This window comes from Solea senegalensis, linkage group LG6, assembly GCF_019176455.1.
Source record: "Solea senegalensis isolate Sse05_10M linkage group LG6, IFAPA_SoseM_1, whole genome shotgun sequence".
Lineage (NCBI taxonomy): Eukaryota > Metazoa > Chordata > Actinopteri > Pleuronectiformes > Soleidae > Solea > Solea senegalensis.
Window position 1 is genome coordinate 12,723,872 of NC_058026.1, and position 14,129 is coordinate 12,738,000.

The window sequence follows — 14,129 nt, forward strand, 5'->3', positions numbered from 1 at the left end:
ACCAACATTGTCTGATGTATCTCATGCAGCATGTTCGTTAAAATACAATCTGCGGTTTAGGTTTATGTTTATTTGCTGCGTAGCACAATAAAATGATTAAGTTCCGTGCACCGTAGAGCCGATGCGCTGCAGATTCTGCCGGCCTGAAGATGGTGTACAGCCTCAATAGACAGCTTAGTTTGTTGTACATATTCTACTTTTACTTTTTCTGTGACAAGATGGTCCGCCCCCACTGTTGTACTGGCCCACATAACAAATAATTTCTGCCTACGCCACTGTTGAAAGCTGTAGCACATTATGCAAATACATTTAGATCAACCAAACAGGCATATGTTGACTTACATCTTAATACTTGCAGGGTCAAAGCTTCAAGTTTTACAGGAGAAGAAAAATAAACTCCTTGATCAGTTCTAAACGAAGTGAAATATGGGCAACTACCTTCACGCTGTGTCTTTCTCTTTGTAGAGCTCAAAATATGTTCAATTGTTGGCAAACAAACCCAGCAAAAAACCAAATACACACACATGCGACTTGACCAATCCGATACGGAGGCAGTCGTATGTAGCAGGAGAACAACTGTGCGAGTTAAAGATTTACAGCCAGGGAATTGGTAACGAGGGTCAATTCCTTTTATCGGCCACTTAAATCCGTAATTTTGGACCGTGATTAATAGCACCATGTCTTTGGATTGCGTATGTGATATCAGTGCATCACGTGTGTTATCTTTAAAAGGAAGAGACACCAGCAGTACTCACACTGCACTGTGTGTTCTTTGGTAACACTGTCGTTCGTTGCACTGTTCGTTACCATTCGTTCATCATGATAACGGAAACTCTACTTTTTCAGAGATTTCAGTTAAATGGAGTTGTATCTCCAAGGTCAAACAACAGTTTTCACACATCCACTCGGAGGAGAGCATCGTGAAGAGAATCTGGAGTGCACATGTAGTTTTTTCAAAGAACTAGGCTGCATCAATAAAAACTTCAAAATCTATTTTAAACCCAACCGTATGGATTCCATGCTTCTTCTGCGGGGGATTTAGACACTGCTAAGCCTATTAACACAGCATTACTTAAGGATACATTTCAACACCATTGTTCCATTTATGGATGGTAAATTCTCTTCCTGCAGCTGGGTTTATGCCAAATCTCTGTTATCCAGATCCCACAGAGATGGTCTTTGACTTGCTTTGTACACTTTTGTTTCACACTGTGAGTTCTCTTTGAGTGGAGTCGGCTGCCTATCAGGGGCTTCAGGATGACGTCAGCCTCACAGAGGAGAGGTCAATTAATAGCACAATCAATCAGCAAATTGCCTGGTTTAAAATGAGAAGCAGGGTGCCTGAGGAGAGGTTGATGCTAGTTTTTGAAGCAAATTTGTCTCCGTTTTTTAAACGATCCTAAAAACAATGCAAAACAAATAGATCGAAAATATCTAAAATGTGCATCTGTTAAAACAATTTGTTAGTTAATGAATGGAATAAAGAAAATGGGGATTTTTGTCACTGATGTTATTGTTTGGACACTAACATTACTACGTCCTTCGTCCTGAATGAGGATGTGTTGGTGAGTATACAGCAGCAGCTCTTTTTCCCCATCAAACTTCTGCACAAGTGGGTTTGTCGTGCAGTAGAATTCACTTAACCGGCATTTCTCTGAGTTTTAATAAAGCTGTTTGCAGCTGTCTTGCTTAATTAGCACGATGTTGCTGTTGTCTCCATTTGTCTTGAATGGCCTCCGTGTGCAGCCCGGCAATGTCACCAGGCAACAAGAGACCCAAACACCACGTCACTGATAAACACAGAGAGTGTCGCGTGGCGCTCATAGGCTTAATCAGCATTGTGCAAACGCAGTTGTCAGTGGTTTAAGTGTAATTTGATATATACAAGTAACAAACATTTAGTTTTAATGAATTCAAACTGTAAATTGTTTTACAATTAATGGCTTTAAATCATCCACGAACAATAAATCCAAAACAAAAGTGATATTTTGCAGTGGGGTCATTGTCAAACTTCTTGATTACAGTTTTTCCTCTAAAAAAAAAAAATGGATTCAAAGATTCCCTACCTTGGCTGCCATGACCATGGAGGAGCCTCCCCGGATGCCCAGGATGGGGATGTGTGTCTGGGCAGAGATGAAGTCCAGGATCTGTGCAATGGCCTCCTGATCCGTGTCGTCACCAAACACCACGCCTTGCAGCGAGTTCCTTGACATTTGTGCACAGATTCGATTGATGATGCTCTTGGGGTCAGTCTCGTTCATGGTGACCACCTCGACTTTGGGAGGGAAAGGGATGTGGAGGAAGTCCTCCTTCTCAAGTCCCGCCCCCAGGGTAACTTCACTAGAGTTGCCCACCAGGATGACAGCGATACTGAGTGAATTGATCAGTTTGGGATTGATTGGGGGCAGAGCTGGTGAGCCGGGAGAATACGGAGGCGGGATGATGACACCCCTCTGAGTGCCGCCTCCCCTCTGGCCACCCTGTCCCCCTGGGGCACCTCCAGGCCCTGTACCTGGACCTCCACCTCTGCGTGACTCGCAGACGGGCAAGAGGAGTATGGAGAGGAGGAGCAGAGAGAAGGACAAGGAGAGGAAGGAAATAGTCAGTCGAGGTTGAGGGTGGTAAAAGGAGACATCTTGGGGAGGAGGCGGAGGAGGGGGATGATGATGATAGTTGGAGGAGGGAGCGGAGACAAAGCGCTTGTCCTGAAGACGAGAGGGAGAGGGGTGGAGGCTGACAAGCATTGTGAAGGAGTGTAAATGCCGTCCCTACAGAGAGAGAAAAGGGGAAAGAAAAAGATTAAGATGTTATGTTGTATTGAGAACATGACGCCGATAACAAAATCAATATGACGTGTCGTTCAGCTCATCACAGATATATGCATGCCCATACAGGCCTGGATAGTCTGAACGTACAAACACACCAAAGATGTTTTCCGAGAAAGATTATCATTATCACGTAGTATTTTATTTTAGCATTTTAAAGTGCTCCATTTCAGTTTTGATGTCCTGATGAGCATAATGTACCTTTGGGAAAAACCTTGACAGAAAATATGAGCTAATGTTGAGTATTTTAACTGTAATTACACTGCAGTTAACACGAGCCCTCAGTCTGTCTGTCAGCCGTCATTTTGATGGCATAAGGGCAGAGAGTGGCGACATTTAAGAGCTTTAATCAAAGTATCATTATTCCAGCACATGTCTGTTTAAGGTTATCATACTGCCTCATGCCTACTTTGTTTTAATATACACTTCTGATCCAAGATTAACTCTCTCATATTGACAGAAAGCAACCAGACAGCTCATTGACCAAGGCTTCCGTCACCCTTTGCAGTTCATCACCAAAATTAAACCCACATTCCCAAGACAATGTCATTTCTATCTGTCCATCACTTTCTGAATTACGCTGCTGTCATACAGACTCGACCTCCTTGGTGGATGTAAAAACACAAGACCACAAGTGGACATTCGGTTCCCTGAGGACCTGATACTGTATGAAGAGCACTTCTATCGAAAATATTCACATTTAAAATTCACATTTAAAAACATATACAATCCAGTTTTTCAGATGGGTCGTTAGTGAGGATTAGGCCTGGGAATCAAACTTCAATACTTTTCCAGTATCGACCGACCTATATCGAAAATGTGCTGCCGTTCAATAGAACATGTTGGTACCTAAGGAGTTAATCTAAGCGTTTAAACATCGAGCGCATGCCCCAAAGGAGGAGAGAGACACGTGTGTGTGTGTGTGAGTCTATGTGTGTCTGTGTGTTTTGAGAGGCGGGTGCTTGTTTATTGAATGACAGTGTGTTGAGAAAATCTAACGTGACACAACAAATTTAATTAAAACACTTGACAGTGCAAGGAATGAATGTGACAGCAAACATTTGCTCTGAGGTCAACTGCAAAAAGACGACCAGGCCAAGAGAAACTAAACAGTTTGACCTTAATCTGTAACATACTTCTGTTTTAAAACGGATGTCGTCATGGTATTGAAACCCACCCAAAAACAACGTTCAGGAATTGAAAGTCCAGATAGATCCAATATCAACCCTACGCAAAAGTTTGAATCCATACCCAGCCTTAGCCGGGATCTTCACAGAAACCCACACACTGTAGCTGGTATAAAACCACACACTGAGAAAGAAAGAAGCCTGTGAGCATCAAGTAACAACGCCACATCCATTATTCCATGCTGTGACTTCCTCAGAGGAACCCTGTGGCACACATCAAAGACAGACCGTGTGTGTGTGCATGTGTGTGTGTGCGTGTGCGTGTGTTCTGATGGAGTGAGGACAGCACTGGGTGCATTTTGACGGACATGACCTAGCTGCCAGGCTAAGTGACCATTAGACACTGAGAATGGGCTCAACCGAGAGTCTCTCTCTCTCTCTCTCTCTCTCTCTCTCTCTCTCTCTCTCTCTCTCTCTCTCTCTCTCTCTCTCTCTCTCTCTCTCTCTCTCTCTCTCTCTCTCTCTCTCTCTCTCTCTCTCTCTCTCTCTCTCTCTCCTCTCTCTCTCCTCTCTCTCTCCCCTCTCTCTCTCTCTCTCTCTCTCTCTCTCCCTCCCCCTCTCCCTCTCATGGCGTTTCTCCACCTTCAAACCAGTTTTCTTTCAGTGCCTCACTCCAACCCACTGAGATCCCTTCACTGTTCTTTTAAGTCAACCGCAGACCTATTATTTACCGGTATTGACATTATTTACTGCTCCTCTATTAGCCCTACAAAAAGCAGTGGAGTGGAGAATAGTGGAGGCAGGAGAAAGGAGAAAGAACACAGGCGGAGTAAAATATGTAACCGGAGTGTATCAGGAGTATTATCTTGGCCATGTTCCCAACACTGATAAAAAGTGTGAGTATACTGAGTATATGTTCATGCTCATATTCTAAATTAAGCATGGAGGAGGACTTGGGCGAGGAAAAAGATGGGCGTAATAAACGACTCCAGTTCTTCACTCACAGAACACCTTTACTAGTCTTTTATTGATTAGGCAGGACATGGGGATGATCCAGTCCGCATCAAAGACAACACAGAAGAAAGAGAGGAAATCTGACTGAAAAAAGGATAAGTGAAAACAGGCAAACAAAAAGAGAAGAGGCTGGTCAGTGTAGAAAATCAGAGGAGAAGAATATGTGATCTGCATTTCACAAACAGTTTGTCTAAAAGGTCTAATTACCAGAGGTTTGACAGGCTTAATTGCAGGTGCCCATGCTAATTGTAAACGAGGACGCCACAGTGGAGAAAGAGAGACAGAGAGCCAGAGAGAGAGAGAGAGAAGGCGGAGGAGGAAGAGGCGAGTGGGAGGAAGGCAACTGAGAGAAGAGGAGAGTGAAGAGTGGGGTGAGAGGGAGAATAAATAGAGACATACACAAAAGAGATGGAGGTGGAGGAAGGAACAGCAATAAGAAACCCAGAGGAGGGAGGGAGGGAGGAAGAAAGTGAAGGAGGGAGGTGTGGAGGGGCAACGCAGCTGAAGAAAGAAAAATGAAAAGAGGACATGATTAGCAGAGGATGATTAAAAAAAGAGCAAAGGGTGGATTGGAGGTTAAAGAAATCTAAGGATTAAAGGAAACTAAGGAAGGAAGTGCATCAGTGCACACATGGAAAGTTGGGGGGGGAGGAGTGATGATGAGCTGGCACTGGAGGGAGACAATTAGAGAAAATGTCTTAAAAAATGATTAAAGAAGTGTGACAGTAAACAAGGAAGCAGAGAAAGACAGTGACCCATTCAGATATGCATTTCTTATAACAGCAGTGCTCAGTTTCCATAGAAACAATTCAAATATGTCTCCATATAAAACACGGATGGACAGGAAGACACACACAATTCATGCAACTCACAAGACGCAGTGTGTGCCCTTGCCTAATAATACACAATTTACTTTCATCTCAGCTGGCGCGTACTGCTGCTCCGACTCTCACCGACGAAAATAAAAATGCTTGTAACAGAAAATGAAACAGCACGTTGCAATCGCGCGCACGCACACCCACATGTGCACATTCGGGGTTAAGTTAACGCACTCTTGCAAATATAGATGATCCAGTGCTCCGCCGTTTAGCGTACCTCACATTCAAATGAATCTCCAAGAGGCCCACAGGCAAATAAAGACAAATAAGAGGATGGAGGGAGCTTCCACAGCATTCAGACTAATCAGGCCGTCATACATCATCTCCTCTGTCGGCAACAGTCCCCAATTAATAACATTTAAATGGAGGGTGTCAAGAGTGGATCAGTTACTCGCAGCATAATAGAACAAACGTGAACCATCAAGCGCTGCGTCAACAAGTCCAGGCTGACATACGATTGTTATGTGCACTTGCACTTGTGTGCCCATCGCAGCACTTACATATCTATTACAATAACATACGCAGTGCAGGGAAAACACGGTGATGAGCGGCTACAACACGCCCACGTCTGTGCATTGTTTCCATCCAGTCATTTACGGACGGCGTGACTAACCTTCTACCCATGAGGACGGATTGCAAATGTATCTGTATGTACTGTATATACGTTCATCGAGCTGAGCCCTCGTGATTATGTGGGTGATGGCTTCCGCACTTTTCCAACATTAGAATGATTCGTGTGAGACCCCAGATGGTCAGGAACACGCGCACAAACATTAGTGCTGTTCTCTTAGTGAGAACGCTCAGCCCGTAACCTAGCCTGAACCATCACAACTGAACGCCCAATTCCAACCCTAACCCTGAAACGTTCGACCGGTGCCATGTTGAGGTTTTCCAACCAGACATTTATTGGACAATTCCAGGTGTCAAGAGTGGAGGAAGCCATCTATGCCAACCTGGAGAAACCATCCCTGGACTGAGACACCAACTATCAGCCACCTACAATGCTGTCCCGAGCTCAACAAGCAAACGCAGAACAACAACAGTGAACAACAACACCCACACTATAGCAGACTCAGCTTCCATAGATGTCCATTCAAACTTTGTATTCCTTTCTTTGCAACCAGTGAAATCGCCCCCTGCTGGCTATTCAGTATATTCTTACATCCAGGTTGCCCTCAGCCAGAAAACTGGAGGACACATGTGGTCACACAGAGTTTAAATTTTAAGGTGTAACAGAAAGTGAGGACCAGTGAAAATGTCCCACTTGCTTTCAAAGTTTATAATTCCTTTACAAACACATACATACACGTGCACACAGTGGACTCTGAGCTGCGATCAGTCACATGACACCTAAATCTTATCAAATGGCACAAATAGAATAGACACACAATTACACACACACACTCATGACTCCACATGACCAGTGAAGCAGTGAAGTGTACACCGGATCAACTCCTCCTCCCTCCGTCAGCTCTCGCACTAATAATTATTTGTAGACTTTAACAGTCACATGTTTTTTTTTTTCCTGAATACTGCAGTGGCTTCACAGACTGTGTGGCGTGTGTTCAGTGCAGCAGCCTGAGACACAGTAAAAGAGAACCTGCCATGCTATTTAAAACGCACGTAGGCCATCATTATCAGAGTCTACTCCATCCCCGGGGAGTTGATGTGGTGGGCTGCGCTGTGTAGCGTTTGAAAGGCATTGTGGGTAACATAAGCTGACAGGCATGTCTGTTAAAGAGGCTTTCTGCATCCAGTGGGTGGTCAGTTACAGGTAAGAGTGGCACTGTAGTCAAGCACATGTTGTGAGGCATACACTGCATCAGGCATGGCTTATAAAAACAACAACAAAACACACTCTGCTATCATGAGTTAGAAACTGCTTCAGTAAATATTTATAGTTTGAAGTGAAGATTTTTAAGGTCTGGATTTCCCACAAGAGAGAGAGAGAGAGAGAGGGAGAGACAACAGCAGGTAACGTGTGACATTCACTCATTATTATGTTATATTATATTGTATTATATTATATTATATTATATTATATTATTTGACATTATATTATATTATGATAAAGTGACAAAATAATTTAGAGTTAGTCCCTCATTTTAAAGTTCCCTTTGAATTACTCGTACTTTTAGGAAGTAATGAATTACATTCACTCGTGTTACTGTAATCGAGTCGGGTTTTGTGTACTTTAAGTAAGTCATTCTTAATTTTACTTTTACTTAAGTTAAGTTTTTTTGGAAGTAGAAAAATTCAATAATAATAATGATAGGTTAGTTAATTAAAGTCCCTGAGTGAGTGAGAAAGTTAAAGCATTTGTGACCTTTGACCCATCTTGACTGACACATTATGTGTTTACATATTTTATTTTGTCACTTTAATTTGTAAAATTTGCCTTGTATTAAAAACAGGTAATGTGAGATGTTTGTGTCCCCTTGTCGTTTTTGCGCGACACAAGAAAGAAGCTCCTTTCTTGTAAAGAAGAACTTTTACTCTGGATGAATTTTAAACAAGCTACTTTTTTATATTTTTATACTTGTACTTGAGTAAAATGGTATAAAAATAGTGATACTTTCACTCTGTCAAACCTCTGCTTTTATTTTATAGGCAGAAACTGTGAATATTAATCTGTATGCTCACATGTTGAAACTCATTAAGATGATAATATGTTTAATATGTGAAAATACAACAATTATTTTATATTTTTGCCAGATAAAAAGAGGGAAGTTCCCTGTCCTGTTACAAGCACATATGTCCTGTACTGTCCTGGACTGAGTGGGCAGCTTTATGTCGTTGTACCAAAATGAAAAGTTTTACATGGAAAAAAAACTGCAACATCACAAAAAGGAGGAACATGGTCTGTTCTACTCTGTTCAGTCAGGTAATCAGACGTCATGCAGCTATAATGACTAGCCTGCAGCGTGAAGCCAACACAGGTTCTATTTACATCCTCTGTAATTATTCAATTCACTCTCACAAAGTCAACTGCGAGTGTGAGGTGACATCTCTAAACATACCAGCGTTCCACCATCCTGTCACAGTCATCACTTCAGACAGGATATACTCTGCATGTGTGTGTTTATATTTAGGAGTAAGACTGACGTTAACTCAGTATTTTTCATTCTTTACTACCCTGTGGCCCCAAACACATTTGTTCCTACTAAAGAAAAAACAGAATGCTTTAAAATGGCTACTAGTTTTACTAAACTAAACACAAGTTACTAAACTGGAGGTTATTAAAGCATTTGTGAGGATTATTTTTACAATTATTATTATAATATAATATAATGTAAAATAATATAATATAATATAATATAATATAATATAATACAATATAATATAACATAATAATGAGTGAATGGTTGTTCATCTCTATGTTGGCCCTGCAACAGACAAATATTGTGTCTATTTTTATCAAAATAAAGTTCTTTGGAAGAGAGGGGTAAACAGACTAACCATACATTGTTTTTTTTTTGTTTTTGTGTAGTGGGATTTGTGGGGAATTAGGGACAATATATAATATTGGGAGCATTATGGCTTATAAAACAAGCAGATTGTCTTGAATGTTTAATTTAGTGACAGAGTGGGAGAGACTAGGAGGAAAGGGAAAAAAAGAGATGGGATACTGTTGTACAATGAAGAAAGAGGTTGAAGCAGAAGAAAATAACAGTCAGGGGCATAAGCTTCTCTGGTAATGAATTAGGTGTCACCTCACTAGTATGTTGTTGAAAGGGCCAAAATGGCAAGGGAAAAAAATCCTGACTTTATTGAAGAGGGACTTAGGTGTTTCATTAAGTGCACTTAAGTCCAGTCAAGAATCCTCTTTCTGCTAATTACACTCGCTGAGAGACTGAGTAACCGCAGTATACTACGAATCTCTGCCATCATACATGGTCAAAGGCAAATAAAACGCACACACACACATGCGCACATGCGTGTGTGTGCATGCATGCACACATAAAGTCTCAGGGATGAAGAAAACGCAGGACCCAGGCAGGATCCATCTTTCCCTGGGGTCTTCATTAACTCATTGAAGTCTACTTCTACTGAAGTTATTTCTCCTGCTCTGGACTTAATTTAGCACTAAAGTGACATTTCCCTCTCTGCAGCGACACAAGAGCCTTCAGAGCCTCACAAGGTCTGGACCCCCTCGGTTTAATAACTACTCAATGCATGTAGACGTATATCCATGTCTCTGTCACAGGAGTCCATGCTGTGTAGACTGTTGGGGATTTTCTTTCCATTTGGAAAGCGGATATAACCAGTGTTGGCCAAGTGACTAAGGACGTGTAATCATTTACTTATTACATATAAGTAATATTACTACTTTAAATTATTACTTGGTATCAAAAGTCACATTATTTGTGATATTACCATATTACTTACAGGCATGTGAATAACAAATATTGCAATATACAGTGATACTAAGTATGAAGGAGTATTAGGGACACACATGAACAATTTACTTTTGCCATGACGAGATTAATCGTGACGTGTCGACTTTAAACACGTCATCTCCAGATTTAATTAAAAATTTCGAGAACAAAGTTGGAATATCATAGTATTTCGTCTCGACCTGTGATATCAGAGAGAGACCGCTCCACAGAAGCTGCCACTGAATCTGAAAATGTCGAGATTAAAGATGACATTCTCGAAATATCAAGTTCTCGACATGTGGAGATTAATCTCGTCATGGCAAAAAAAATGTTGGCTCTAATTGCATCTTTTTTTTTTGCTCTACTCTCAATATTTCCCCTCACCCCTAACAAGTTCCTTTTTTAGATTTCATTGTAAGAATATACACTGAAATTCAGGTGCACTGTCAGGAAACGGACTCATAAATTAAAATAAATAAGAAATATATACATTCCAACATACATTAACTTAACCCCACATTCAACCGGTGCCACCGTGTGCATGTGAGAGATGTAATTCAGTTAAAAATGTCCACTTCACTTTAAAATAACAAAAACATTGCAGAAATTGAGCTTTGGATCGTGGCAACAACCTTGTCTCAATCCCTATGTGTTTTTGTTAATGTTTTTATTAATTTATTGTGTTGTTTTCTTTTGTTTTCAGGTTGAAACTCTGTGATCTAACAATTGTAGTAACGTATGTAATAACTGTGTTACTGAATGTCAATAAAAAGTAAAACATGAAAGTGCTGTATTGTCCCACGTTGGGAGGTTTCGAGTTCATTGTTCAGTGCGATTATGGCTCTGGGGGAAAACTGTTCAGGAAACGTGTTTTAACTGATCTTTTGCAACTAAATCCACTTTATTGAGAAATAAATGTGATGGTTTTCTGCGTATTTCTTTCACTGTGACCTACCTCATCATAAGGTAGCCTGTAAAGGACAAAAACTCAGCATGACTTAGTATTTAGTAATATCATGGCAGTTTTGTAAATACACTACTCATTACCGGGTTAAGTTACAGTAACATATCTGCACAGACGTGTTTATGACGCACTCTGGTACAACATGTCTATCTGAAGAGCCTCAGTGTGTAAAAAGCCTGCAGCACCTTCTTTTCAGCCACAGCTGCTAATTTATTTTCTTGGGTTTACTTCAGAGGTTTTTCCAAAAAAGCTCAAAGTGAACTAAGTTTTCCTCACTGGTTTCACACATTAAGCATTCAACTACTGTAGCTCTCGTAAGGATTTGATAGCATGCCTATGGCTCCTCAGACTCAAGGGAGTAGCTGTAATGACAAAATACCCATTCTGTCCTTCCACTAATTCCTCCAAGTTACCTGAGGTCTCATGCCGAAGACCAAAGACCAGAGTCTCCGTCAGGGTGTCCTCTCATCTCTGCTAACGCCTGTAGCTGTAATAGCTATAGGGAAGCTCGGTGTGCCGGGCCAAGTGAATGTGATAAATGTGTGATGTGGTATGAAAATAATCTACCCAGGCTGTTAATCACTGCTATTCATTCTCTGTTTTCTATCTTCACCTCTTTTCCTTCCTTTCACCCACCTCACCTCTCCTCTCCTCTCCTCTCCTCTCCTCTCCTCTCCCCCCCATGTTCTCCTTTCAGCACAACCGGCCAAAGCAGATGGCTGCACGTCTCTGTGTCAACATCAATGGAGAGAGAATTCTCTCAAAGACGCAATATTTCTGATTTCCCACCAGAGAGAGGAAGTTCTACCACAGTTTGAGAACCGTGGACTTAAATCAGCATCTTTGCTCTTCATGCGACATGAAGCTGGAACATTCATTTAAAGAAATTGCACAGCCCTAATCTCCAGTAAATAAATCTCTGGGATATTAAGTCACACAGTCTCCTCAATTTAGGCCTAAATGTAGCAGCAGAGCCCCAGACACACGGCTACGCCTCTTCTTTTGCTTTTTTTTCCCCCAACCTTCCAATTTACCCCCTGAGAGGTTTAGCTCTACCTTTCGGCCTTGCCTCTGCCTCACTGATCACCTGTTCCTCTGCATCATTAAGAAGAAAGAGAAAAACACTGACAAGTGCAGCCCGCTCTTCCCCACTGAACTTGTGTCTTCCTTCATGTTTGGGTCTGTGTAAGTGGAGGGCCAATTTCCTCCTCACCTCTGCAGCTGTCAGCTCTCCAGACCCTCGCCACGTCTCAAGACACACACACACATTTAACTGACAAGTTGTCCCCAACGGGGGTCAAATGTAGACAGATTCATTGACACCCGGAGCAGGTTTGTAAGCGTAGCCACTGGAGATGTGAGTCAGTTAACACCTGCTATATTACACCTGCTATTAGCCCTGCTAAAAGGTTGAGAAATTGGTTGATTCCTTTGAAAATTTATTTCACAAAGATGACCATGGTCCTCCTAATTAAAGCGATATACATGTGTTGATGTGATGTTGTCACACACAAATGACTGCTTGTCATTTAAGCCTAACACCCGAGCCTCAAAAATGCCCATCTGGACTCTTTTTTGCTTTTGTCCACTTTCAATATCTGGAACAATTTACTGCATGTTAACATTTTTTTATTTAAACAAAACCAAAGCACTGTCGTTGTACATGGACCTTAGATTGTGCGTGCTAAATTTGAAACGAGAACAGTATAAAACATATGTAAAGTAAAATTTTTTGGCAAAAAATGGAAACTATGTCCAGGCATTTTTCTAACTCTCTCCTCTCTGGTGACAAAGACGCTGATTCGCCGTCTTCCTACAACAGCGCTAGTGAAATTACTGCAATAAACACAGGTTGGCTTTCACCTGCAACTTCTCAGCTTTCATAAACCGTTGAAATCTTTCCGATAGCACAAACTATTGCGTAACTACGGCGACAAGTTCATCTTTGACATACATCTCTAAAACAACAATGACACCCGTCATTCTCTTTTAGCAAAGTCATCAGGATTGCATGATTCGCAGCAGTATGGTGATTTCCTGACATCGAGTTCTCAGGAGCCTTGAGGACATTATGATCAAATGTTACCCATTCTCCTTTAGCCATCAATCCTTCCATCAGTTCCTCTCATATCCGCAACCTCTACCAGTCTCTCATTCCTCAAATATGATCTTTTGTTCGGGGTCTCTCTCTCTCTTCCATACACATGTTAAACATGGGGGCCTCCGTTTGTCGTGACGCGATAAGTGACGCGACGCAGCCGTCCTGATCATGATTGAACACACAGAAGGTAAAAAGGAGACTCGTCTGGAGACACCGTGTCTTCACCATGAAAGGAAAAGGTGTTAAAAAGCAACAGATGCGGCGCTGTGTCGCAGCACAGCCTGCACGAACAGATATCAGCTAAACCAGACTTCAGTAACAGATCAGATGAGCACACCAACGGGAAATGTGGGTAGAGGCAGCATCACAGTGTCGGGCCCTCTTCACTCTATTCTTAGCTCTTCCTCCTTCTTTCATTCACACGTGACGGAGACAGAAGACGCACGTGGAGTTTCTGACAAAATCAGAATAATAAATAATCTTTTTCTTGGGGGGGGGGATCTCCCTTGTTATTATAAAACATTTAGTCAAATTGAATCTGTTGCCATGTATTTAAATTCAAATTTCAAAGAAAAGACGTGAGCCGTGAGCACACACTGTCCATCTGACCCATGCTGCTTTTTTTCCTCATTATTGTGGAGAACGCTACAGCAAACCCTGCAGAACGAGTCACCGTGACACAAAATCATTTATGAATTGATGTGAGGGAAAGACTCTTGCCCACTGTGTTTATGTGTAGACAGGGAACACTGAGTAATTGGCTTATAATGTGACACTGTGCACTGGTGTCATCAACTTTGTTTACATTTCTAAACGTTTCTTTGTTGTTGTTGTTTTGGTA

General features: G+C 41.7%; 1 protein-coding gene across 3 annotated transcripts in view; it reads right to left on the minus strand.

Moving 5' to 3' along the window:
* grin2bb (glutamate receptor, ionotropic, N-methyl D-aspartate 2B, genome duplicate b) overlaps nt 1-14,129 on the minus strand; it is an 88,530-nt gene that overhangs the window by 66,220 nt on the left and 8,181 nt on the right. For all 3 annotated transcript variants that reach the window (XM_044029102.1, XM_044029099.1, XM_044029101.1), the window contains exon 3: nt 2,067-2,768. In XM_044029102.1, coding sequence (XP_043885037.1) covers nt 2,067-2,768 — 702 coding nt within the window. The remainder of the gene's footprint in view (nt 1-2,066; nt 2,769-14,129) is intronic.